The 25,375-nt window shown below is 43.8% G+C and overlaps 3 protein-coding genes across 6 annotated transcripts; all 3 read left to right on the top strand.

Moving 5' to 3' along the window:
• The first annotated feature begins 221 nt into the window (after positions 1-221).
• Positions 222-9,285, top strand: LOC114846036 (rho GTPase-activating protein SYDE1). 2 transcript variants are annotated; one of them, XM_029134776.3, is made up of 15 exons: positions 222-480; positions 1,710-1,804; positions 3,435-3,694; positions 3,773-4,283; positions 4,380-4,682; positions 4,791-4,986; positions 5,126-5,289; positions 5,803-5,934; positions 6,017-6,105; positions 6,261-6,398; positions 6,503-6,629; positions 6,904-7,070; positions 7,323-7,545; positions 7,623-7,919; positions 8,003-9,285. In XM_029134776.3, exons 2-15 carry the CDS (start codon positions 1,795-1,797, stop codon positions 8,182-8,184), a joined length of 2,799 nt encoding a protein of 932 aa, XP_028990609.1. In that variant the 5' UTR covers positions 222-480; positions 1,710-1,794; the 3' UTR covers positions 8,185-9,285. The 2 variants fall into 2 exon arrangements, with proteins under 2 accessions (XP_028990609.1, XP_028990608.1); XM_029134775.3 differs by lacking the exon at positions 1,710-1,804.
• A 623-nt stretch (positions 9,286-9,908) lies between these two features.
• On the top strand, positions 9,909-14,900 carry LOC114846051 (protein phosphatase 1 regulatory subunit 3C-B-like). The gene is made up of 3 exons (XM_029134801.3): positions 9,909-10,161; positions 10,956-11,392; positions 11,918-14,900. The coding sequence occupies exons 1-3, from the start codon at positions 10,148-10,150 to the stop codon at positions 12,502-12,504; spliced, it is 1,038 nt and encodes a 345-aa protein (XP_028990634.1). The 5' UTR covers positions 9,909-10,147; the 3' UTR covers positions 12,505-14,900.
• Positions 14,901-16,056: 1,156 nt separating this feature from the next.
• Positions 16,057-24,725, top strand: dpysl4 (dihydropyrimidinase like 4). Of its 3 annotated transcripts, none has more exons than XM_029134764.3 (15): positions 16,057-18,538; positions 19,988-20,076; positions 20,160-20,344; positions 20,426-20,590; positions 20,792-20,853; positions 20,936-21,016; positions 21,142-21,210; positions 21,301-21,421; positions 21,756-21,912; positions 21,998-22,139; positions 22,227-22,311; positions 22,413-22,498; positions 22,570-22,749; positions 22,828-22,993; positions 23,062-24,725. In XM_029134764.3, the coding sequence occupies exons 1-15, from the start codon at positions 18,278-18,280 to the stop codon at positions 23,151-23,153; spliced, it is 1,941 nt and encodes a 646-aa protein (XP_028990597.1). In that variant the 5' UTR covers positions 16,057-18,277; the 3' UTR covers positions 23,154-24,725. The 3 variants fall into 3 exon arrangements, with proteins under 3 accessions (XP_028990597.1, XP_028990599.1, XP_028990598.1); XM_029134766.3 differs by having other exon boundaries at positions 16,057-18,377; XM_029134765.3 differs by lacking the exon at positions 16,057-18,538 and adding an exon at positions 18,902-19,058.
• The last annotated feature ends 650 nt before the right edge of the window (positions 24,726-25,375 follow it).

Genomic DNA, 25,375 nt, shown 5'->3' on the forward strand with positions numbered 1-25,375 from the left:
ACCTGAGCAGAACATTGGACTCTACAACCCTTTTCACCTTAAGAGTAACACTATTGCTTTGTTAATGTTAGCTTGGATGACATTATTTCCTCCCCAATGGTCTTAGAAACTGGATGGTTTCATTCCAACAACTATATTTCCCATGAACCCTCTGTCCTGTCTGCTCTTTCCAAACAGAGGGAGGAGAGTGGGAGGAGAAAAAGGAGGAGGAGGAGGAGGGGGAGTTTGGGAAAGAATGTGAGGAATTCATTTCCTGTTCTGCAGCTATGTAGCCAGTGCAGTAATGGCCGAGCCTGAACAAACTGTGGTCTGTGGAAACATGAAGAAGCTGCGCGGACTCCTGGACCGTCACCTCCAGGACCTCTGAGGAGGAGGTGGCAAACAGAGAGGCCATCATGGCCGAGCCTCTCCTGAAGAGGACCCTCTCCAGGCTGAGAGGCAAGGATAGAACCAGGAGGAAGACGGAGCCCAAAGGAAGCGGTGAGAGATCTGCACACGTTAGCTTACATCCCACCAGCTCCTCTGAGGGATGATGGTCCACATCCTGTTTATCACACTCAGCTTCTCCTCCTGAAACCTGCTGCGTCTCTCACAAGCTCGTTCTACCAAGGGTGAACCCAGAAAACCGTTCCATGCAGAACCTTCCACTGTTCACAGGTCCTTTTTAAAATCTGAGCTTTCGTTTCATTTCAGCAGCTTTTAAACTGCCAGAGGATTGTAGGGCAATGTAAGTACTTAGAGTATAGAGATGAGGTGCCAATATTACATAAAGGAAATATCAACCCAACCCAAACCTAAACTTTAATGCAACAGATTTCTTAGTCAGTTGCTCAGTAAACGAAGGGGAAGCCGCTGTATAACTAGAAGGAAGACCTGATGTGCGTTTCGGTCATCTTCCAATGGGTCTCAGCTCAGTTTGTTCAGTGGCAATCCCTGAAGTTAATCCAGTCAAGATGGTTGAGACCTAACGCTGGGTCCAAGCAGTCACACAGACTGATGCATACAGGCCATTGCTCCTCTGACAGGCCTCAGTGCTTGCTGGGTTGGTGACTCTTCCTGTGACTGCGGATGAAGCGTCAGTGTCTGCTAAAGTCTGATAAAATGAGAATGTTCCCAGAGGAATGCTTTGACCCAGGCTGCTTCTGTAGTCTGTATTCTCAGTTTCACCCTCTGCTGTAAATGCCGATGCCACATTTGACCCGACAGCCCAGTTTGGATATTTTCCACTGTAACAGTTTAGATGTGGCCACAGTGAGCGAGCAGGTCTCATGGCTACGAACCAGTTCAGGCACTGTGATTCCAGAAGCCTGGAGCCAGATCTGTGTTTACATTCCCAACAGAAAGAAACACAGGCTTATCTGAGCGTCATATTTAGTAAAGTGGGTCTTATATAATGTGACCTTTGACTGTGGAGGACGTGGGTCTGCATGCTAACAGTACCAGGATCCATGGAAGAGCTACAAGCTCACATGTCCAGAGTTTAAAAATGTTTTGTTCCCTCAGAAACAATTTTCTGGGCTGCACTATAGTTTATAAATAATTGTATCTGAGAATGAATAGTTACCAGAAAACTGTAGCTGACACTTCAGTGTCACTGAGTTAGTGTCCGTCTCTGACCAAACCATGTCATATGAAGCATGATGATGTCAGGGCCAGCGTGTTGTTCTGTCGATGCTCCGGCCTATGCTCATGTGTTTTACTATCAATAGGCAGCGTCTAGCATCGAGGCCAGAGCATTTCTTACAGAGCCACAGATCAGGACTGACCTGCAGCACCACAGCAGATTCAAGCTTCATGGCACCAGGTTAGTTTAATTCTAAGTAAGACCAGTCCTTGACCGTGAGACCACTGAGTGCTGTCGTTCTGTCTGTCTCTAATCTGCTCATCTACACATGGTTGAGTCACCAACCTACTGTACTGTCATTAGACCTGAGAGTGACTATTTCCTGGATAGAAGAGATATGTTGGAGATACGGCGGAAGGTCTGTTTTTTATGTCCAAATTATTTCACAGATTTTTCGACATCATTAACTGTCGATCAGATGATTTTTTCTGGCAAGTAGAGGGTTACGCGCACACACACACACACACACACACACACACACACACACACACACACACACACACACACACACACACACACACACACACACACACACACACACACACACACAGCCTTTGTGTGTTTGTGTATTTTAAGACTAATGAATAGTGAATAGGCAGCAGTGTGTTTAGGCCTGAACATAGACTTCATTGACATCTGCACACTCACAGCTGTTTGCCAGTTTGCCCCTGCCTCCCCCTATTCCCACTGACAACCCCCCCCCTCCAGTTTTCTCACTGATTATTTTTCAGACTGCTTGAATTGGAGCCAGATGGACTGTTATTATGTAACTCTCTCAGGTCTTTCTATGGTCTTTTCCTGTCAGTAGTTTAGTCCAGTAGCAGGAATAGTATTTTACTAGCATTTCCTCAAAGCTGATGTACTGCAGTTTAAATATTACAGCGGACCAGTGAAAAACTTCTGGTACAGAAAGAAACTGTTTACAGCTTTACAGGTGTACTGAAGAAAGAGGCTCTGCAGTTAAAGCAAACCTGTGGAAGCACAACATAGTCTTCATGGTTAAGACTGGAACACATCAGATTCCTGCGCAGACACAGACAGAGGCTGGATTTATCTGCTCAGTCAGATGTGCTGCGCACTGTCCATTGTGAGGGACGACACCCATTAACACAATCTGTCTGGTTCTGAACCGGGAATCAGACCCAGAACCTTTCAGAGGTGAGGATGGGCTGTGTAAACGTCTTCACAAACACAAGAGGGAAATCCAGATGTCTGTGAGATGAGACATCCATCCATTTTCCATACCGCTTAATCCCATATGCAGGGTTGCAGAGGGGCTGGAGCCTTGAACCTATGGGCGAGAGGCAGGGTACACCCTGGACAGGTCGCCAGCCCATTGCAGGGCAACACAGAGACAAACAACCATTCACACACGAACTCACAATGGAGAGAGGCCAATAAACCTAATGCTAATAATTTTTGAACTGTGGGAGGACCCGGAGAACCTGGAGAGAATCCACACGAACACGGGGAGAACATGCAAAGTCCACACAGAAAGGCACCCGGGCTGCCTCCGGGAATCAAACCCAGAACCTTCTCGCTGTGAGGCAACGGTGCACCACCGTGCTACCCTCGAGATGAGACAAATCAATGGTTTTAATTCATGAAGTGTTGTTTTCCACTTCTCACTGTGTCTCGTGTAAAAACTTCTACACTAAGTTATACCATGACAATCAACAGAGACCCAACCAGATCTTAGCTGGCTGAAAAGTGACAAAACTGGACGAATATGTTGAATTTTCTTTCTAATGAGCCAGATCAAGTTTTGTGGAGAATAAGAAGTATGTCTGTAAATCTGTGTGTTCATTAGATGCTCCAGTGAAGCCAAACACAATCATCCAGTCATCATCATCATCATCAACATCATCAATGTTGATGACCACAACAACCAGTCCCGATCCTCCTTTCCCATCACACAACCACATTACAGTTGCTAAGAAACAGCAGTGGGCACGGCAGGGGTCTGTGGTTTCACCCTGCCTGGCCCCAGCATCCACCCCAAGAATGTGTGACCAGGAACAGCTCTCCATTAGATCCCACCATACAGCTGGGCGGCTGACACCCAACGAGGTACAGAACAGTTGGGTGTGTTTCAGTGGTGACTTCTTCTTGAAGTGCTTCTAGTTTGAACCCCTTTATATTTTTAAGTGTCAGGCAGAGCAGTGTGAGGACAGGACGTGCACCCGTCTGGCCTGGGACCTGAGCAGCAGCCCATGCACTGCTGTGACTATGACCAAACAGCAGGAAGGCCTCCAGCCAGCAGGAGGCTGCCCCCATGTCGCCAGCACACCTGGACATACCAAGCTATTTGGGCAGCGCACCTACCTACAGAGCCTAGATCGCAGCAGCCGAGCCTGGGTGCTGTCTGGAAAGGCTCAGGTTTCAGATGAGGCTAGTGGTGCACAGGAGGAAAGTGGAAGCAACATTTGGTACAACCCAATCCCAGAAGAGGAGGATCCAGGTCCCTGCAGGGAGGAGGTCATATGGAGGAGGAGGAATGACACAGAGGAGGAAGGAGTGTCAAAGGCAGCGGAGTCAGAAGAGTCCAGAACAGAACATCAGGGTCTGTGGATTGGGTCATCAGAAGGCGGCGGTCCACAGGAGGGAACCGATCCAAATCTCAACAGCAATATCGAAAAGATCGGAGCAGAAAACACAGGTGAGTTCTATCTTCATCTGCTCCTCCTGTTGACCTGTTTATTGTTATACACTAGGCCTGCAGAGGGGTCAGACCTTCATTCTCTCTTCTTCTCAGACTCCAGCCCTACCTCCCAAAAGAAAGGGGCCAGGGCTAGCAGTGTAATGCACAGGCTAAGGTCTCCTGGTACTGTCAGGAAACTGTCCCTGAAGATGAAAAAACTTCCCGAGCTGCGGCGTAAACTCAGCCTTCGCTCGTCCTCTCGAGCTCATCAACAGGAAAACGAGTCCAGCACCAAAACTGTGGCAGCATCATCATTGTCCAACCAGAACGTGATCAGCAGATACCACCTGGACACCTCTGCAGCCCCAGCACGACCCCTGCGGCAATCCTCTAGAGGACGGTCCGCCAGCAAAGGGGGTAATGAGGACGAATCATAATGAACTTCCCTATGTTTAAACTGGACTGTTTATATGATCAACAAACGTGTGTATTCAATGTATTCTGTGCCTGCAAACCTTGTTTCAGGTTACCTTAGTGATGGAGACTCTCCTGAGCTTCTGCCACGCCAACAACCCCATCAACCTGCAACCTCCCAGGAGGCGGCTTCTGACTTTGGTTCCTTCAGGCTGTACGCAGGCTGTGACCCTCCTCGATGCAGCCAGCGTGTGACGGGTTTACTCACGGTCCATCTGCTGGGCTTAGAGGAGATGAAGGTCAACCGGTACAAACAGCAGCCATCTCAATATTGACATTTCATCTGAATAACATGATACAAAGACATTTGAGTCAGATTTGTTGGTAATGCAGGGCTGGAGGGTTTCCCATGATCAGAGCAGCCTCACATTTAAACGGTTCTTCAGGTCCGAAGGATCGAAGGAGATCTTCTTGGTGATCCAGATTGACGGCGCTACGAGAGCAAGGACCGCCCTGCTGACCCTGAGAGGCTCGGTTCTGCCACTAAACCACACCTTTCACCTGGAGCTGGAGAGAGCACAGCAGCTCCGCATAGTGGTGTTAACACCAGGTACAGCTGCTCATTATAAGTTTACTTCTTATCCTGGGTGTGATTATCTGTGATGCTGACAAACACTGCATAATTCATGCTTTTCCGTGTAATTGTGGACTTTATATTTCAGATTTGGCTTCCAACCCATTGCACACGACAACAATAATTCATCAGATTTTTCTTTTGAAAGCTTTACACACTGAATAATGTAATAAAGTTAAATTCTTTCAACCAGTTGATCTGGTTAGGTATAAACAAAAGATCCGAAACTGAGCCAAACTGAGGCTTCTGCTTTGTGTCCGTCCTCCAGCTTCAGCTTCACAGCTTCACTTTCACTAAACGAACTGGGAGGGAAAATCAAGACTGAAACTGAAACAGAAGGCTGCCTGGTCTTTTACCAGCATGCTCTAAACAGAGATGATGATGATGATGATGATGATGATGATGATGATGATGATGATGATGATGATTATAAACAAGTAGGTTTGATGAGAAATCCAGACTAAATGTCGTCCAAACTCTTCTTTCTAGGTGTTACTGGTTTTTCTGTCTCTGCACCCAGTCTTTCAACAGCACAAGGCTCAAAGCCAGAGGCTTCAGGGGGACCGTCCAGGAACAGGGTCTGTTGTTTGGGTGAACTCGCCATTCCTCCACTCTTTAAAGGTTGATCACATTGTAACACCGATCACACTTTATATATTTGCATATACATGGACACAGGTATTTCAAGACAGATGTCTTTCAGGTAGTCGTAGTCAGCAGCTCTGCGTGAAGCTGGAGCCCAGAGGACTTCTCTATGTCAAACTGTCTCTGCAGGAGAAATGGGACACACAGGTACAATACAAAGACTAATGAAACTTAAACCCAGCTAATCAGTGTGTGTACCAAAGTGACAGCCACAGTTTCTGATGTATATTACAGTTAAATGTAGTAGTAGTGAGGATTTACCAGTACTGAATACTGTAGGAATGGGATATTTCTGTCCACAGCCCAACAGTGACAGTTCAGCACCTTCAAATGTGTTTGGTGTTGAACTACACCTCCTGGTGCAGAAGGAAGGATGTGCAGCTCCAGTCCCTCTACTAATCCAGAAATGTGTGGCAGAAATAGAGCGACGAGGTCTAAAGGTGTGATTTTAGCTACTGGCAGTTTGTTTTGCTTTTCATTAGTGGCTTCAGAGATCTGCCTTCTGGACTTTAGGGACCATCTGACATGTGTCTTTGTGCATCAGATGGTGGGCCTGTACCGACTGTGTGGTTCTGCAGCGGTAAAGAAGGAGCTCCGTGACTGGTTTGAAAGGAACAGTTCAGCTGTCTGCCTCCATGAGGATCTCTACCCCGACATCAACGTCATTACAGGTCATTGCCTCGCATTCTGCTCAGGAATCAGGACACGAGGAACGGATTCAAACATGTGGTTTAGATGAAAGGCTTGGGTATAACTCAGTTATAGTTAACGACACAACTTTTTTGACTTTGTATTACTCCTCACCCTAAAGCCATATTGGTGCAGAACCCAATTTAACCTGTTACTCTGTCAAACCTACTGCTGAAGGTATGCTGGGTTGTGGGTTACACTTCACCCTGAGTCTGCACCTGATGTGGATGTTGGTGTCTGCTTTGATGTGTTCAGGGATCCTGAAGGACTACCTGCGGGAGCTCCCCTCTCCACTCATTACCAACACTCTGTACCATGTGGTCATGGAGGCCATGATCCTAAGACCTCCTCCTGCAAACCCTGACCCACAGCTGGCCCAGAGGACTGTGGTGCTGCTGGACTGTCTGCCCCTCCCAGAAAGGGTAATGCCACATCCTACTACCGCAGTACTAGAGTACAACATGTTCTGTTGTGTTGCTTTACATGGGGCTGGATGTAAAGGATGAGCAGCTGTTTGGTTTGTCCTAGCGCTTGCTCTGAGTCTCTCAGATTAGATGTTAAGCAACAGGTCTGCTCCAAGAGAAAGGAGAGTTATAGTGCCACCTGGTGGCACAATGGGAAACTCATTTCTGCTTTAGGTTGGATGTGGTCCGATTTGTTCCTGCTTTTTGTAGACCACCCTGTGTATCCTCCTGGACCACCTCAGCCTGGTAGCATCGTTCAGCCCCTCAAACAGGATGACACACCAGAACCTCGCTGTCTGCTTTGGTCCTGTGCTCCTCACACCGACTCAGGATGCCTGGAGGGGTGGAGCCAAAGGCAATGAAGACATAACAAATGCTGTGGATTTCAAACGACACATCGAGGTGTTGCACTACCTTCTGCAGTTGTGGCCAGGTGGGAGGAGGTACTTTTACTGGGGAAACCACTTTACTTTTCACAAATTAGAATACTAAGTTTGTCATTTTGTTCAGTGCCGACCCATCGAGTGCCCACTGAGGACAGCATCGGCGTCTCCTCTCTGCCCTCCACCTCCGTCCTCCCCCTCAATTTTCAGCAGCAGCATCGCCTTCCTGCACTGTGCTTGGCTGTGGACCAGGATCCAGAGGAGGAGGTGGTAGTGTCACGTCGGGGTCGAGGCAGCGGGGCCCGGCTTGAGAGCCCACCGCCAATCAACAGGTATGCTGGAGACTGGAGCATCTGTAGAGAAGACCTAGTGTGTGGACAGGAGGCGGACTACGACGAGGTTGCTGGAAGTGAGAGCGATGCAGGTAATAAATAAATAAATAAAGTTGTATGGATACCAGCTTCCATTCAGCTGCTGGTCTGAAAAAAGCTCTTTGACTGTTTTTAGGGAGTGACGATGAAGAGGAGGAGGAGAAGAAGGTGTGGTCCTCAGGTGGAGCAGGTCTGTACATGGACGACTTCATGGACTTTGAAGCACCGTTTAACTGTCGACTCAGCCTAAAGGATTTTGACACTCTGATCCATGACCTGGACCGAGAGCTGGCCAAACAGATCAACATCTGTCTGTAGGACCTGTAGGATAAGTGAAAAATTCAATATGAGAAATGCAACCAAAGAAATCTTTATAGTTATAACATGACGTGACTCAGACTTAAGTCAAACGTTATGTTTAATTCTTCGGATCAGTGTCTGAATTCAGTAACTAGTTTACCAGTAAAACTGTCAGAGGTTTGTTTGTTTGGAGCCTTCAACTTCAGTTTGTGCCAAAAAATCCAACTCACATATTTATTCAGATTTGTGTGTTAACAGTTGTGAAGGATGCTTTTCTATGAAAGAAGTGCAGGAACATGAACCACACTGCTGGTTCTTCCATAGTTCATGGGGATCAGGGTCATGTTAGGATGTTTACACTTTTAAGCCATATTTTTACTTACTACTTTACTTACTGTACCAACTACATCATGTTGGTGTGTGATTTAGATTCTAATACTAAAAAAATACACAGTTTACGTCCAGAAAATCAAAAAAGGAAAATATTCCATAACTACTTATGATAAAACTGGCCTTTATCTTGATTGAAAGTGTTTTTTAATGATTCTTTGGTGAAAGTTTGAAGTTTGTAATTGCAGTATAAGATCCAGACCCACCTGTGAAAAATTAGGTTTTACTGTACATACATTCATAGAGACTTTCTATAAAAATAATAAGTCCCCATGAAAGCAAAGTTTAAACTTATGGTATGACCACCACATACATCTCTGCGGACCTTAGACCACTCCCTGGGTGAGTGGCCAGTCTTATTGTATTGTATAGTATTGTTGTAGCTTGAGCAGCGCACTGCCCCCTGCAGGTCATGAGATGTGTTGCAGGTCCACGTCTGTCAGTCCTGCAGGTTCTGTTGGTCTTGCAGGTGTGAAGCTGCTGAATTTTATTTTCATGGTACGGTATTAATGGAGAAGCAGTAGATGGACCAGACCACACTCACAGTGTTTGACAGTATTAATTTGATTTGCACAACCTTCGTTAGCACTTGTGTTTTCTGTTGACGATGTTTCTATGCAGATTTTGTAACCAAAGTGTTGAAGCACATTTTTTGTTTAAGCAGACCACATCAGGGGTTCTGTTTGATTTATTAACCTTAACAGCTATTAAACACTTTTATTCTCAACAGCTGAAGGACTGGGTCATTATTATATCTAAACTATAAGATAAATTTTCAGTGTCTGTGGTTCTAATCCTACTGCATGACAGTTCTGGGAAGTTGTCACAATTATTATTTGTTCCTTCATTCCAACCAGTCAAGGCAGATGGCTGCCCACACTGATCCTGATTTTCACTTTCCCCTTGAACTGAAGGAAGTAAGAATATTACATGATATTGTTAATTATTTGTAATTTCTTGCTGTTCCTTGTTTTTTTTCTCTTTGCTTAAAAAACATCCTTATCTTAAAATGTCAGCACCCAGTTATGCCAGTGATAACTCTAGAGCATTAACATGGCAGATGAACCAGATTATCGTTTATTTCTGGCACAAGCCTTTACAGCTTAACTTTCTTATTCTCATAACCTTGTCTTCAGTTGAACACAGATATCTAATCCCACTCACTGGAAACAATGTCAAATGTCGTTTGTTTCACGTCGGTCCGAGCTCCGCGACACCTTCAGACTACAAGCCCCTGCCGCGGAACAGGGTTTAGCAATTGGGCCCCGCCCCTCCGTTGCGTCACAATTAAATCCGCTTGTATCCTTTCAGCTTCTCTGTGGTTGGCTGGGAGTGTTGCAGCTTGACCTTCGGGGTCGTCATTAGCTGAGAGAGTGAGCGGCTGAGTGTTGATTGGTTGGCTTTCTGTCTGTCTTAGGGGGCGTGCGCCAGCGCGCGGACAGACGGCAGCTTTTCCTGCTAAAAATGGCTGAAAGTTAATAAGGGAACAAAACAAAAAAGACGTTATTGAAGAAACTGAGGTCAGGTTGTTGTTGTATTAGGAGGCGAACCGGGAATAATTCTGGCGGATGTTACTGAGCGGAAGTTACCAATGAACAGCACCAGGTAAGAGACCGTAAATTTAAGTGCGCAACAGCCGCTTTGAGTCGGTGAGAACGAGGCTCGTGAAGGTTCTGATGACGGTTCCACTGATTGTAACGGTCTGATCCTACAAGTGGTATCAAAGTAAGAAAAACGTGCATTACTGCAAAATGCAGTAAAGTAAAACTCCGACAAACGCAGCAGGACCGATTCTCTTTGTGCCTATTACCTTTGACGTACTTTACTGCGCTTTACCCAAGGCGCCCAAGCCCATTTAAAACGACCCAAGTCATTTTAGTAAAGTTCTTTTCTTTTATTAAAATTATCTCAACATCATATTATAAACAGTAAATAGTATTTGTTTGTTTCAGAACAGGGTCAGGAGTACATAATATGAAAAAGTAAATCAAACATAATTGATATAAAATTTAATTTTCCATTTGTAGTTTTATGTAGAAACGCTTATGGAAAAAATAAAAGCTCATAATAATCCTGATGCTAAAACCAGCGAATGGAAGCTGCTGTTTTTGTAATTTTGTTTTATTGATTGATTGAAACGATATTGAAAATAAAATTGGAGTGATTTTTTATTTTATTTATGATCTTTTCGAAGTTGTGAGTTTGTCAGATTTCTCTTGACACCAACGGGCCACTGTAATCACAATCTGATTTAATAAAACACAAACAAGCAGTGCTGTAATTAGCTTATTCAAGCTTCATTTAATTGGTCTGTTGATAAATGATAACGTTTTTTTGTAACTAAAATGCTGGAAATTGTGACGTTCATCTCACTTTACAATCCTGTTTTTTGTTCTCAGTGTCATCCAAATCCTGAACATTCGCCAGGGGGGTCTTTCTCCCATCATTCCGATTGATATGGCAATGAGGATATGCCTGGCCACCTCCCCGCCTTTACACCCCTTCCTCTGTTCTTCATCGTCATCATCATCAGCTACTCTGCTGCAGTGCCATGAACCACTGCGGCCGTGTCTTTCATCTGGTCGTAATATTGCGATGGCTACCACGCCCCCAACAATGTCAATGAACTCAAAGAGGAGTGCCGCAGATGTCATCTTCGGACACAGCAGGATACTGCAGAAGAAGAAAAACGTGGTGTTTGCTGATTCACAAGGTCTGGCACTCACTGTGGTCCATATCTTCAACCAATTTGAGGATGAACCGCTGAATGAGCTGCAGTTCCATCTAAACGAGATGGAGGGTGCCACAGCTGGATCACACCTGGGAGATGGCAAAGGTAACTAACTTGAAACAAGACCTGATAGAGCGAAAATATTTTCAGATGAATAATGCAGACAGAATATCAAGAATTAAACCTTGTTTGGCTTCTTTAAACAACAATTTCATTTTAGGAATGTTTAAAGAAATGTCTCGATGAAAGTTAGAGGCTTTTTTTGGTAATGCTATTTTTTTTTATTTATCCCCATTCATATCCTTTGCCTGACCAAAAATAAAAAGATATTTACTGCTAACAAATTCTGTTCTTTTTAAAACCATGAGGAGCTGTAGAAAGGGATTGTCTGGTCTGTAGGACATACTTAATTCTTAGGTCTATATGAATAATGCAGGTAAACCAGGTATCATGTCATTATGTCACCATACCGGCGTTATTTTGCTTGAGTGCCTTCCCTCTACTGGTTTCTGAAATCTGAAATTGAATTTGCTTGTTGCACACAGAAATTCATAAGCTTTTATTTTTTGCAAACGACGTTTAACATTTTAGTTACATTTTAAAGAAATTGATTTTGTGCATCTCCTCCAGATGTTGGAGACTCTGGCTCGGTGCTGGTTTTGGACTTCACTTCACCAGCTTCAGACTATCTAAACCTGAGGAACCGGCTCAAAGCTCAGCATGTTTGTCTGGAAACGTGTCATGTCCAGGAGCATCTGCTCTCTGGAACTGTTCAGGTCCACAACATCAGTTTTGAGAAGTTGGTGTCAGTCCGGATTACCTTTGATTCATGGCACTCTTTCGAGGATGTTAAGTGTCAATACCTAAACAATGTCTATGGTGGCCCTGACACAGACACCTTCTCTTTTTCCATCTTGGTGCCAGAGATCATTGAGCTTCCAAACAGAGTGGAGTTCTGCATACAGTACAAAACTCCTGACAACACCTTCTGGGATAACAATGATGGCAATAACTATCACCTACTGGTGGCTGACCCCAGCGGCAGTCTGGCGCAGAGCCCTGATGCTTCAAGACAGCTAGATATCCAGAGAGTCTGTGGTGGAGAGAAAGGGGTTGAGATGGACTTTGATCCATTTGGAAGTCCAAGGACATCAACAGGGATCCTCTCTGAGTGGCAGACCTGGAGATGCATAGAAACGAGCTCCCCATACTGGTAATAGTACAACAGAACATGACTTTCCACTCTGGTGTAGGAGGTTCACCTAACTTTCAGAGGGGCTTTACAACCCAGACTCAGGTAATCTAGACATGGTTTGATTTGACATCAAATGAACTGCTTAAACTCCTTTTCTGCATAAGTTGTGGATTATGAATGCGGCTTTGAGACCCAACCACAAAAATCTAAAAGTGTACTGGAACACCTGGGTTTCACACGTGCCCCAGATTCAGGTTGACGGAAGTGCCAGAACTGTCCCAGTTGACCAGGAGTGGATGATTGATTCTAGTCTGAGTGCTGCAAACTGGAGCTGACCCTGATCAGATCTTTAGATTGTGCACTTTAAAACCTGAGTCTATGTAGTCCTAGGGCTGTGACGTAACAAACTGTGACCAGACAGCAGAAAGGAACTTCTTCCTTTACAAAGCACAGAGAAGTATCAAAGATGATGGAAACTGACGAGCACAAGGCTTCTCAAGAGATGAAGTTTTCTAGGGCTAAAGGGCTGGTAACTTTGAACCATCACAGTACAGAATTTTGCTGTTTTCTTCACCAGCGTCACACAGATTGTACTTTCAAATATTTACAGCCTTACTTGTTCTTTATGGAGTTGCACTATGGTTCATTTGCTGTTTGACGGTGGGTTTTGTATAAATCGCTATAAGTGTTGAGCCTTTCTTCATAACAGTTGTGGGAAGTTCTGTCTTTGAGACTGTAGGTTTGAAATTTAAAATGTTTCCTCTTTATTTTCTAACACCAACAAAATGATCCTGACCATTCTAAAAAAGGTCTTTTTAGGCTTTAATTAAACAGCTGAAAATTGTTGTTACAAAGAGAAAATGATGAATGTATATTTGTCCAGTATCGAATCTCGTTCCTGTCTTAAAGCGTTTTAGGCTCAGCTCATCCAAAACCCAAACAGACACTGGCTTTAAGTATGTCCGGACCTTGACACTGCTCTTGTCTAGTCTAAGTCTCCTTGTCTCAGGTTTGTAGGCTCTATTCTTAGTCGTCCTTTAGGCTCCAGACTAACCTCATACAAATGTAGCATATTCTGAATTTAGAAGAGGTTGAGGGAAAGTGTTGCTTTATGTTTTTTTTTTTAGCTGAATAACCCTAGGATTTAGCATAGATGCTATTGATACTAAACAGTTTCTTTCTTGTCCCAGGTAATGGATCTATGCACTTTGTTTTTTTGCTGTAGATGAGTAAAAGCTAAACAAATCCCTTTAAGCCTCTGTAGCTGCTGACTGTGTCTTTGTGAATCTTGATGTTGTTAGGAGGTTGATGTATTGTTTGGGAATAGAAAGCATGTAACAGTGTTTGAGAGTCTGGATGAAACCTGCTGTAATCCGGTCATGTGCAGATTTTAAAATATTTTATAGTATATTTTATGCAGTACAATCAAAAAAGTAAGCAGAAACTGTTAAATGAAGCTGTCGTTAATCTGAGGAGGATAGGTCGACCAAAGACTGTGTTGACCTCTCAGTCGTCCTCCACTTCAGCTTCAGTATCAGGGCTGCAAACAAAGGAAACCGTACTTGTTGTTGTGATGACCATTGCTGAATGAGATTTAATGTCTTTCAGTGGGTTCAGTAGTTTGCGTCCACAAGGAAACATTATATTAATCTTTAGAGATCCCAGAGATGAGATTTATGTCACCGAAAAGCTTCAGCATTGTTCAGTAAAGTGATAACTCACTAAAACACAGAACTGCACTTTAACTATTATCCCAAACACAGTAGAATAAAAACCACTTTACTCTTCATATGGAAGTTCACATGGTTTTATTTGTGGTTGTTTAGTCATGCCCTGGTTAAGGTATTGAAGTGCACATTGGTGTAGCAGTAAGAGTAGGAAGATGCTAAATATAGATATTATTTTATCTTTGGGTCCCTGAGCTGGTTGTGTGGCCCCGGTCTCAATGAGGAATCTGCTATAAACCACACACTTAAATGTATTAACTAAATGTACGACTTGAAAACAGCAAATAATCCAAAGTTAGCTTAGCTTAAACTAATTTAATAGATAAGGTAAATGCATTCAGGTTGTATAGCTAAGATGCTAACTAGCTACTAGCATTTGTAATGGCTGTGATGTAATGTGCAATGTACTGTAATGATGATGTCACAAGGGATTGTAGAAGCAGGAATTGATGTAAGCGACTGTTTATTTTCAGGTGTTTTTTCCTAATAAAGGTATGTTTAGTGTTAAAAAGGGAGATCAGTGACTTTTTGGTAAAATATTTATTAATCAGTGAATAAATCAAACAATAATAAAGTACATGCAGCACATCAGACAGTAGCAATGAGATTGAAACTCATACGCTGCATCTAGACCCTGAACTAAATGACTGTGCTGCTCCCACTCAGACTAAAATTTAGATTTTCATCTGTCTCCGAACTCTGTTTATTATTCTGCACAGTCATTCTGTTTCTGTTCTCAGATTATAGTTATATAACTACTCTCTCTCTCTCTCTCTCCATAAAGATAAAATTGGGGCTCAGCAATGTTAAATCCACATCCAGACTTATGGGCAGCTTTGGCTTTGTTCATGTGGCAGCTAAAGTACCCGTTTCCCTGAAAGCTAAGAAACAATCTCTGAATAGGACAGGTTTATATTGGCTGAAAGAGGGAAAAGTGCAGTGTGTGATTCTGCAGGTCTTCATCAGCCAGAGGACAGTGAGAGCTGGGACAGAATTAGTGTTATATAAAGCCGGGAGAGTCCACACCACTGTTGCATAACTCTGCAAGCTTTTCTCTTGGAACAATCCAATAGCTAATAGCAGGTTGGAGTTGCCATGTGTATATTCACAATGTTTTCTTTAGACACAGTCACACAAATAGAGGACAAACAGTCTAATGTAACTGTAGGTTCCTAGTGAAGGCAGTTTTTGACATTTAGGCATGGGCTGTTCTGCAACATGCTTTAGCTTAGTCTACCATTACACACTTTTTATAATATATAAAAAAAAAAATCTCCCTTCTCACCACACGCGGGTGGTCTCATCCACTTTCCAAGCTCGGGTCCTCTACCAGAGGCCAGGAAGCTTGAGGGTTCTGCGCAGTATCCTTGCTGTTCCTAGGACTGCACTTTTCTGGACTGAGATGTCGGATGTTATTCCAGGGATCTGTTGTAGCCATTCCTCCAATTTGGGGGTCACTGCCCCCAGTGCTCCAATCACCACAGGCACCACTGTGGCCTTCACCTTCCAAGCCTTCTCCAGTTCTTCTCTGAGCCCTTGGTATTTCTCTAGTTTCTCATGTTCCTTTTTCCTGATGTTGCCATCGCTTGGTATTGCCACATCCACCACTACGGCTTTCCTCTGCTCTTTGTCCACCACCTTAATGTCTGGTTGGTTCGCCATTACCATTCTGTCTGTATCTGGAAGTCCCACAGGATCTTGGCTCGCTCGATCTCTACCACCTTGGGAGGTGTTTCCCACTTTGACCTTGGGGTTTCCAGTCCATACTCTGCGCAGATGTTCCTGTATACTATGCCAGCCTGTTGGTTATGGCGTTCCATGTATGCTTTCCCTGCCAGCATCTTACACCCTGCAGTTATGTGCTGGACCGTTTCAGGGGCCTCTTTTCACAGTCTACACCTTGGGTCTTGTCTGGTGTGGTAGATCTGGGCCTCTATGGCTCTGGTGCTCAGGACCTGCTCCTGTGCAGCCAGGATGAGTGCCTCTGTGCTGTCCTTCAGCCCAGCCCTTTCAAGCCATTGGTAGGATTTGTTGAGATCACCCACTTATGTTCCGGTGGTACATCCCGTGCAAGGGTTTGTCCTCCCATGATGGTCCCTCATCCAGCATCTCATCCTCTGTTCTCCACTGCCTGAGACATTCACTCAGCACGTCATCTGTCAGAGCCTTATCCTTGATGTACTTATGGATCTTGGATGTTTCATCCCGGATAGTGGCTCTCACGCTCACTAGTCCTCGGCCTCCTTCTTTGCGGCTAGCGTACAGTCTCAGGGTGCTGGATTTGGGGTGGAACCCTCCATGCATGGTGAGGAGCTTTCGTGTCTTAACATCTGTGGTCTGTATCTCTTCCTTTGGCCACCTTATTATTCCCGCAGGGTATCTGATCACTGGCAGGGCGTGGCTGTTTATTGCCTGGGATTTGTTCTTGCCATTGAGCTGGCTTCTTAGGACTTGCCTTACTCATTGGAGGTATTTGGCTGTTGCTGCTTTCCTTGTTGCCTGTTCAAGGTTGCCAATCGCCTGTGGTATTCCAAGGTACTTGTAATTGTCCTCAATATCTGCTATTGTTACTTCTGGGAGTGAGACCCCTTCTGTGTGGATTACCTTGACTCTCTTTGTCACCATCCTCCCAAATTTCTCGAGCCAGAATGGCATCCCAATGTCCGAGCTGTAGATCCTGGTGGTGTGGATCAGCGAGTCGATGTCTCGCTCACTCTTGGCGTACAGCTTGATGTCATCCATGTAGAGGAGGTGACTTAAAACTCAATACCATCCTTCTGGTATTGAGTTTCATCGTTCTGTGAATTTGTAATAATAAAATCTAATGTTTCATAAGTCCTGCAGTTTCCTTTTGACTTGTTGTGTTACAGGACATGATTCTGTAGTATTTAGGTATACAGTACTGTACAGTGTGTGCATGTGAGATTCTGTGACACAGGAAGTGACTATTTAGTCTAAAACATGAGCATGTCATGTGTGAGAGACAGTAATGAAATGTGACAGGCAGTGCAGCCCAGTTCAGATCGCAGCCAGTTCAAAGCTTCAGAACATCAGCAGTAACGAGCACTGACCTGTGTGAGTTTGTTACTGTGTTAAAGAGCCAACAGGAATCGGAATCAGTGAAGCTGAAACAGTTGCTCTCGTTCTGCCTAATGTTTTTAACTTCAGTCTGAACCTCAGGAAAAACAATATATCAGCTGAAGAAATTTATCTCAAAACCCTAAAACCTTTGTTCTTCCTTTGAGGAAAACAGTTTCTGTAAATATCTCAAGAAAACAGCACTATTCTAGAGTCATAATTGTGGTGTTATGAGTTTATGAATTTCTTTCAAATACACTCTGTCTACAAATGGATAATAAATAAACGTGCTTACTCAGCTTTAGCTTTAGACTTTTTGATTTTCTAGTTGTATGTCTAAGACGCAAGTAGATGATTTACCTTCTAAGGAGTCTTCCTTAGAAAGTAAATCATCTACTTATGTCTCAGACCCAAACCCAACTAAACTACTTAATAATGTTTACTTTTAATCAGCACATTTATATCAGTGAAAAACCTGTATGAATGTTTATATTTGTTATACCACTGAAATACCTCTAGTCACTAATGATCTTCTGACTTCAGCTGACTTGAGCTTCAGACAATGTCTAGTTCCTGCTTGTGGAACCCTTCTTTGATTATAGCTGTGTTGCTGGATCAACGACCAACCTTTGTTCTTTGTTGTGAATTGGTGCTGTATAAAATCTGTATATATAAAATACTGAATTGACAGAATTAGAGAGCAGAGTGATGCCTGGAGAGGAAGACCAGGATGGAGCTTCATGGTTCATACCCAGAACACCCAGACCTCTGGGTGTTAGAGATGGTCAGAAGACTCTCCAGGTCCATCGTGTCACAGGAACTGATCCAGAAAACTGAATGAATAGACTCCTTAGACTGATTTTTCTTTGATCTCAGGCTCAGTTTAAGTTGCTGCTCCTCCTGCTTCCACGACCTCATTTTTCCTCCCCCTCCTCCTCTCTTTCTTTTCTATCTCTTCTGGCTGTCTGGGAGACCATTGATCTTGTTATAATGTCTCATGAGGACGACTGCTCGTCTCTACTGTCTCGGCTGGGTTCGGACTCTCCCCGTCCTCGGATGAAGTATGGAGGGATGTTCTGCAGTGTTGAAGGTGCTTTTGAGAACAAAACTTTGAACTTTGAGTCCTTCAGTCCTCAAACGCAACGACACAGAGCCAGTCGACCCAGAAACAATGATCAGGACAAATGTCTGGCAACCACAGGACAAACCATGGTGTTCTTTTCAGGGCAGGAAAACTTTGGCAGGAGAGAGGTAACAGTGTAAAATTCATGATTTAAAAATGTGTGACTTTGTTTATAGCTAATTCAATGTATGTGTGTGTGTGTGTGTGTGTGTGTGTTTTACTGACCAGTGCAGTCATGTATAAATGAATATATAATGGAGGCACAATGTAACAAAAAATACCTAAATAAATTAAATACGACACATCCGTAAACATATTGATCGCTATGACTTTATACTGTATTTTCCATTTTTCAACCTTCCCCAACATCTGTCTGATTGTGACAGCCAATTGAAATCCATCATTAAAACGCATCCGGGATCCCTTTTCTAAATAAATGCACGCATACGTGTAAAACCTCAACAATTAATAAAATAATCTTAAGTAATGCTTTATTTTAGAAACTCCGCGCCGGAAGCTCTGCGTTTGTCGGTACCGTGACGTCACCTCTGACGGCCGTAACAATAGCTGTAGGTGTGTTTATGTGTATCAATCAACTGATCGATCAGGATGTCGTTCCAGAACAAGAAGACAAGCGCTAGATCCGCGGTAGGTTCAACCGAAGCCGAATTGGTCCGATTCGCGCAGAGAAATACCGGGTGGTTTGCGAGGACACTGCGGCTCCGCCTGTCAATCATCGGACCGAGGCGGAGAGCAGGGTCTGCGTCTACAGCGGACAAGCTCGGTCTCAAGCTAATTGTATTGTAATATACATGTGTTAGACAAAGCACCGTTTATTAAGCGATAACGTGTGAGTTCAAGTACATTGGTGCATTTCAATTTTGGCTGATGACAATGAAAATTTTGCAATTACACAGGTCTGGTGATGATTGCAACACAGTAATGTATTGGTCATTTGCCCCAATTCATTAAATCTCAAAGGCTTAAGATCTTTTAGAAACATTTAGTGAATTCAGATGTCAAATCCAGTGAAGCAGGCGACAGTAGAGAGAAAAAAAAACCTTAATGGAAGAAACCTCAGAACCAGGGTCAGGGCGGGCGACCATCTGCCTTGACCAGTTCCTCCACAGAAAGGAAACATAGCTGTTGGTGTAACCGACCATTGGAAATGTACAGAGGGGAGAGAGAGGAAATCCCAGATAATGCCATAGTATTTGTACCTTACCTGAGGTTACAACATCATTGACTGCATTGACTGATAATAAGTAAAAATTAAACTTTGACGCTCTGTAGCAAAACATCATATTGGAAAAGTCGAAACATTTCAATTTATATATTAAAAAATAAATAAAATATTAAACAAGTTGTGGTAATTAAAAGTCTGCTAATCCTTCCTGGCTGGTAAATTCTCACCTAAAAATGTTTTGTAGGTTGTTTACTACTGCGTCTTCTCAGCATTTACTGTACTACCACAAGTCCTCATACAAGTAAAAACAGCAGAGTTTGTTTGCAACTGGAGATTTAATGCAGAGTGCAGAACCCAGCTTATGCAGCATCTTCTCTCTCTGTATTTCCAGGGTGACCGTCTGATCATCAAAGGTGGAAAGGTCGTCAATGATGATCAGTCGTTTTATGCTGATGTCTACATTGAGGATGGGATCATCAAGTAAGAAATTCTCCTGTGAATGTAATGTCTCATCTGATCTGGGTCTGGTACTTCCTGTGGTACTGTCTGTTTTTTTCCATCAGACAAATTGGAGAGAACCTGATCGTCCCAGCCGGGGTAAAGATTGTGGATGCGTACAGTCAGCTGGTGATTCCCGGGGGAATTGATGCTAACACTAACCTGCGCTCGCCGCAGAGAGGCCTTAACCCGGCTGATGACTTGTACCATGGAACCAGAGCTGCCCTGTCTGGAGGAACCACCACTATCAGTCAGTTATCATCAGTAGTTCATCCTAATCATTACTGATCCTCTTGGCTTGACGTCTAATTGTAGTAATGTTTCCTTACAGTGGACCATGTCCTAGTAGAACCTGGCTCTAGTTTACTGTCAGTGTTTGAACAGTGGAAGGAGGCTGGGGAGCAGAGGGCCTGCTGTGACTTCTCTCTGCATCTGGACATCACACGCTGGCATGAAGGGCTCTTTGAGGAACTAGAGATCCTAGTCAAAGACAAAGGTCAGATCAGGTTTACGGATTCCTGTAGAAAACAGAACCGGATGTCTGGAACACACCTAACAAGATATCACTTAAATAAAGCAGAATGAGACATATGACCTCAGTGGTTCTTAGAGTTTGGATTCTCCTAAAACTGCAGACAAACAGCTCATCTGTCCCAGACTAAGTATTGACAGCCATTAATTAGTTTCTGTGTTTTAGGTGTGAACGCCTTCTTGTTCTTCATGGCCTACAAAGACAAATACCAAAGCTCTGACTCTCAGGTAATTAAAACAGGCATCAGTGATTGTTGTTGCTTGCATCACGTCACGGGAATGACGCTGTCCCTTGTTATCATGGTTACAGCTCTACGAGGCCTTCTGTGTCCTCCGAGACCTTGGAGCCATTGCCCAGGTACATGCTGAGAACGGTGACATCATTGATGAGGTAATATATGCTGAACAAGGTTGGGGACCTTTCTCCATGCTTTGTTATGTAAAAATCTTTGCATGAAGTTCATGTCTGCATTGTTTTTGTTAGTTTTAACTGGACTGATCTGGTTTGTGTCTCAGGAACAAAAGAAGCTTCTTGGTCTCGGAATCACTGGCCCTGAAGGACACATTTTGTCTCATCCTGAGGAGGTATACACCCACTGCAAGTAGCACACACAGCTGCAGAAACAGTCGTCCCGTTGGCGACAGCATGCATGTGTAACTAATGCTGTGTTGCAGGTCGAGACAGAAGCAGTGTACCGGGCTGTCACCATTGCCAAACAGGCAAACTGCCCATTGTATGTTACTAAAGTGATGAGTAAATCTGCTGCTGATGTCATCGCCAAGGCCAGGAAGAAAGGTGACATCCACACCTAGCTCACCTTTAATCCAGTTCAATCTAGATTTGATTTTTTTTGGACCTCGCTAAATATCACTATATAATTTATTCACATGCCACAGTGGGGGGTGACTGTTAAGTTGATCAAGCACAAGCAACAAAGTAGAGAACTGCATGAAGGGTCAGGATACAGTGGTATTAGCTTTTATTTTAAATATTTGTTAAGGATCAACGTGGTCCAATTTGCATTCGGAAGCCAGGGTTCAAGAAGCACCACTGAAACACAACATGGTACTGGCTATCGGACTGGTCTGTGCTCCCTTGTCATTAAACACCTTCCTGTTTGTGTTCTCAGGAATGGTTGTGTATGGGGAACCAATCACAGTCAGCCTTGCAACTGACGGTTCTCACTATTGGTCCAAAGACTGGGCCACAGCTGCTGCCTTTGTCATGAGTCCACCTCTTAACTCGGATCCTTCAACCCCACAGTACCTGACCTCTCTGTTAGCATGGTTAGCGTTGCTTTAGCTCACATTAACTGATTCCACTGTTAAGGCATTCACTGAGCTGACAGGTGCTTGTTGTGTATTTTTCTAGTGGAGATCTGCAGGTGACGTCCAGTGCTCACGCCACCTTCTCCACAGCTCAGAAAGCTGTTGGCAAAGACGACTTCACTTTGATCCCAGAGGGAACTAACGGGATTGAGGAGAGGCTGTCAGTGGTTTGGGACAGAGCAGTGGTATGAATATTTGGTCTGGTACACATGTGATAATCTGGATTCCTTTCAGACAGTCAGTCGACGTTTTTTTGTCCTTTCTCCCTGCAGGCGACAGGGAAGATGGATGAGAATGAGTTTGTTGCAGTAACAAGCACCAACGCTGCTAAACTGTTCAACATTTATCCAAAAAAGGGTATAAAAAATGTCAACTTTCTTTAGCTGTGACGTAAATCTTTGTGGCCTAATATGCAAACCGAAACGATAGACTCGTGTCTTTGTTCATTCTGTGATCAGGACGGATCGCTGTTGGGTCTGATGCTGATATTGTTGTCTGGAACCCAAAGGACACCCGAACTGTTTCCGCAACCACTCACAACCTGGTAATGACGCCCTAATCCGTCACTACGTGAGACTGACTGAGCATCACTTACTGACTTTAGACTTTGTGCAGATGGTGGAAGTGAACATCCTGGAGGGTTTTGAGTTTCGAGGCGTGGCGTCAGTGGTCATCAGTGGTGGGCGAGTTGTTCTGGAGGATGGAAAACTCAATGTTACTGAAGGTTCAGGAAGGTTTGTCCCAAGAAAGGCATTTCCTGATGCTGTGTACAAGAGGATTAGAGCTCGCAGCAAGGTAACCTACTAACTGATGAGCAAACCAACCAGTCCAGTTGAACAGACTTATCCAGATGTGTCCTTGCTTTGGCCCTAGATGGCGGAGACTCGCGGTGTTCCCCGTGGAAGCTATGACGGTCCGGTCCATGATGTCATCAGTATGAATAAATCAGTCCCCCCCACTCCAACCAGCAGAGGCCCCCCCTGTCCTAAAACCCAGACTGGCCCCCGTAACCTCCACCAATCAGGATTTACGCTCGCAGGTAGTGTTTACATCTGCAAACAAGTCAGCAGAACTCATCAAAAACTGATCATGTTCTCTGCCTTGCAGGAGCTCAGATCGATGACCACATTCCTCGACGTTCTGCTCAGAGGATCGTAGCTCCTCCTGGTGGTCGCTCCAACATCACGTCTTTATCCTAAAGTACAGGATGCTGGATGCAAGTACTGCAAAATACAGCAGAACAATAATGCAACCTCACCACTAAAAGTACTAATAGTTGTACTTCAATTAATACTGAGCAGCCTGGAACTGCACCCTAAAAAGAACCATTAATAAAGTCTAAGAAACATTTAAAACCTTGCAGATTCACTACACCTCAATATGTGTGGTGCCTTCGGTAACACTGATCCCAACAAGCGGAATGCAGCAGTAGGAGCAGAAGTATCAACACTGCAGCTTAACAACTATTTAGAAAACTATTTTACAGCTATAATACATTTTAATCCAAAGCACTGTGCGCTGATGTTACAACCCCTCAGCAGCACACCAAGCTACTAACACCTCTAAAAGTCATATGATTCCTGAAAAAAGTTACTGTTTGAGTTCTCATTAGCCAGTACACATTTAAACTGGAATTACAGTACTGGTGAAACCTGCTGTGGTCGAACGCTCCCAAAATCCATTTGGGTTGTTAAAAATTTTAGCACCATTTCTTCCTAAACTGATTTGTCTGATTGTAATTGTATTCATATAATGTAGCACTACGACCAGTTGAGACTGTAGAGTATATTAAGTATAGATGTGGAATTTTCTTTTCATGCCTCCATTTTAGTTAAAGCATAATAGTCCCAGATCCACGTAAGTCTATTACTGTTGGTTTCAGTTTGAAGTTCCAACTGTTTTAGCAGCCCAGTGACCCAGCTGAGATGATGGTGGCAAAGACTGGCAGAACTGACACAAAGGAAACAGAAGTATGTTGGTTGAGCTTATTTTTGGGACAACTCAATCAACAAGATTGAGACAAGAACGAGATTGGCTCAAGTCACAGCTACAACCTGTGACTCTATAACATCTGAAAAAGAAGCATTAACACTGTGGGCTGCAAGTTTAGAGTCAATGTGAACTCAATAAACGGAGCCACTAAAGACAAAGGAAGGGGAAGGAGTTAGTGGCTGTGATAGTGCTATGACAGCTAGGGCAGGAGCCAACTGAAGCTACTTGGATAAGGATGATAACATTGGTTATGACCTGTGATGCCCAAGTCATGAACCACACATTAATGAGCTGATCCTGCTGATGACCTCTGACCCCCCAAATTTTTAATAGTGTGTTTGATTCGTAAAAAACTTAATTTGATACATGATTGTTTTGTATTTTTACAATTTTATATCCTGCAGTTTAAGCTTAGCATCTGTGATCTTAGTTAGATCTTGTCTGTCCTGCATTCACAGTCGCTATGTTTGTATGAAGTTGCTGCTATGGTAACAGAGTTCTTATGAGTAGGTTCAATGCCTAATATGCTGGCTGTGCTCTTTGCAGGCTGAACAGTTTCTGTAGCATGGAAGTGTTTAAAACTGATGTAGACTCTTCATACACAGTGAAGATACTGTATGTGTACAAGTGTGGTTACCATGGCAACAGCACATCTGGTGTTGTGAATGTTATACTTACAGTAGTGATAAAGGTGCATGAATAAATAGTGAAACTGCAAGTTGCAACATTTGTCTTTATTCACAGCTTTAAATAAAGGCAGTGTTTCATCGTGACGTTAACTCTGCTTCCTGTTATGTTCATTTCTGAAATTACAGAAGCTGAAAACCAGCTCCAGCTTTCGCTTTGAGTACGACGTACTGTATAGATCTGCTATGAAGAAGCAAATGACGCTCATCAGTGTATGAATGTTCATCCAGTGCAGAACGCAGACACGTCCAGTTAGGTTCAGACTCAGATGATTGCTCTTCACATGCATCGAGTTAAGAGACTGCGTGAAACCAGGCAGGTTGTTAAAACCTGAACCTTCATTACGAACGCAGTTAGTATATGGTTTAGTGACCACAAAGCAAACAACTGGACCTGAGGTGTGTTCCAGAAAGCGGGTTATGTGACATACCCAGGTAAGTTTGAGGGTAAGTTAGTGATAAAGCTCAGCTTTCGGTTCCAAAAACGGACGTAACCTTCAGGGTATGTATGTAACCATAGCAACTTACTCTCTGAACATAACCTGCTCCGGAGCAGGTTATGTTTCGGGGTAAGTTCGTTCCGGAGGTCAGTGAACAGGACATGCCCGTTTAACGACGAGCCTGTGGACGTGGAGGCGTAGCTTATACGAGGATTCTTCCACTGTGAGAGGGTCATAAAGCCACATATTGATGTTTTGTCATATCCTGATGATTATTTGAAGGAGCGTTATCGTTTCTCTAAA

Source organism: Betta splendens, chromosome 19 (assembly GCF_900634795.4).
Source record: "Betta splendens chromosome 19, fBetSpl5.4, whole genome shotgun sequence".
NCBI lineage: Eukaryota > Metazoa > Chordata > Actinopteri > Anabantiformes > Osphronemidae > Betta > Betta splendens.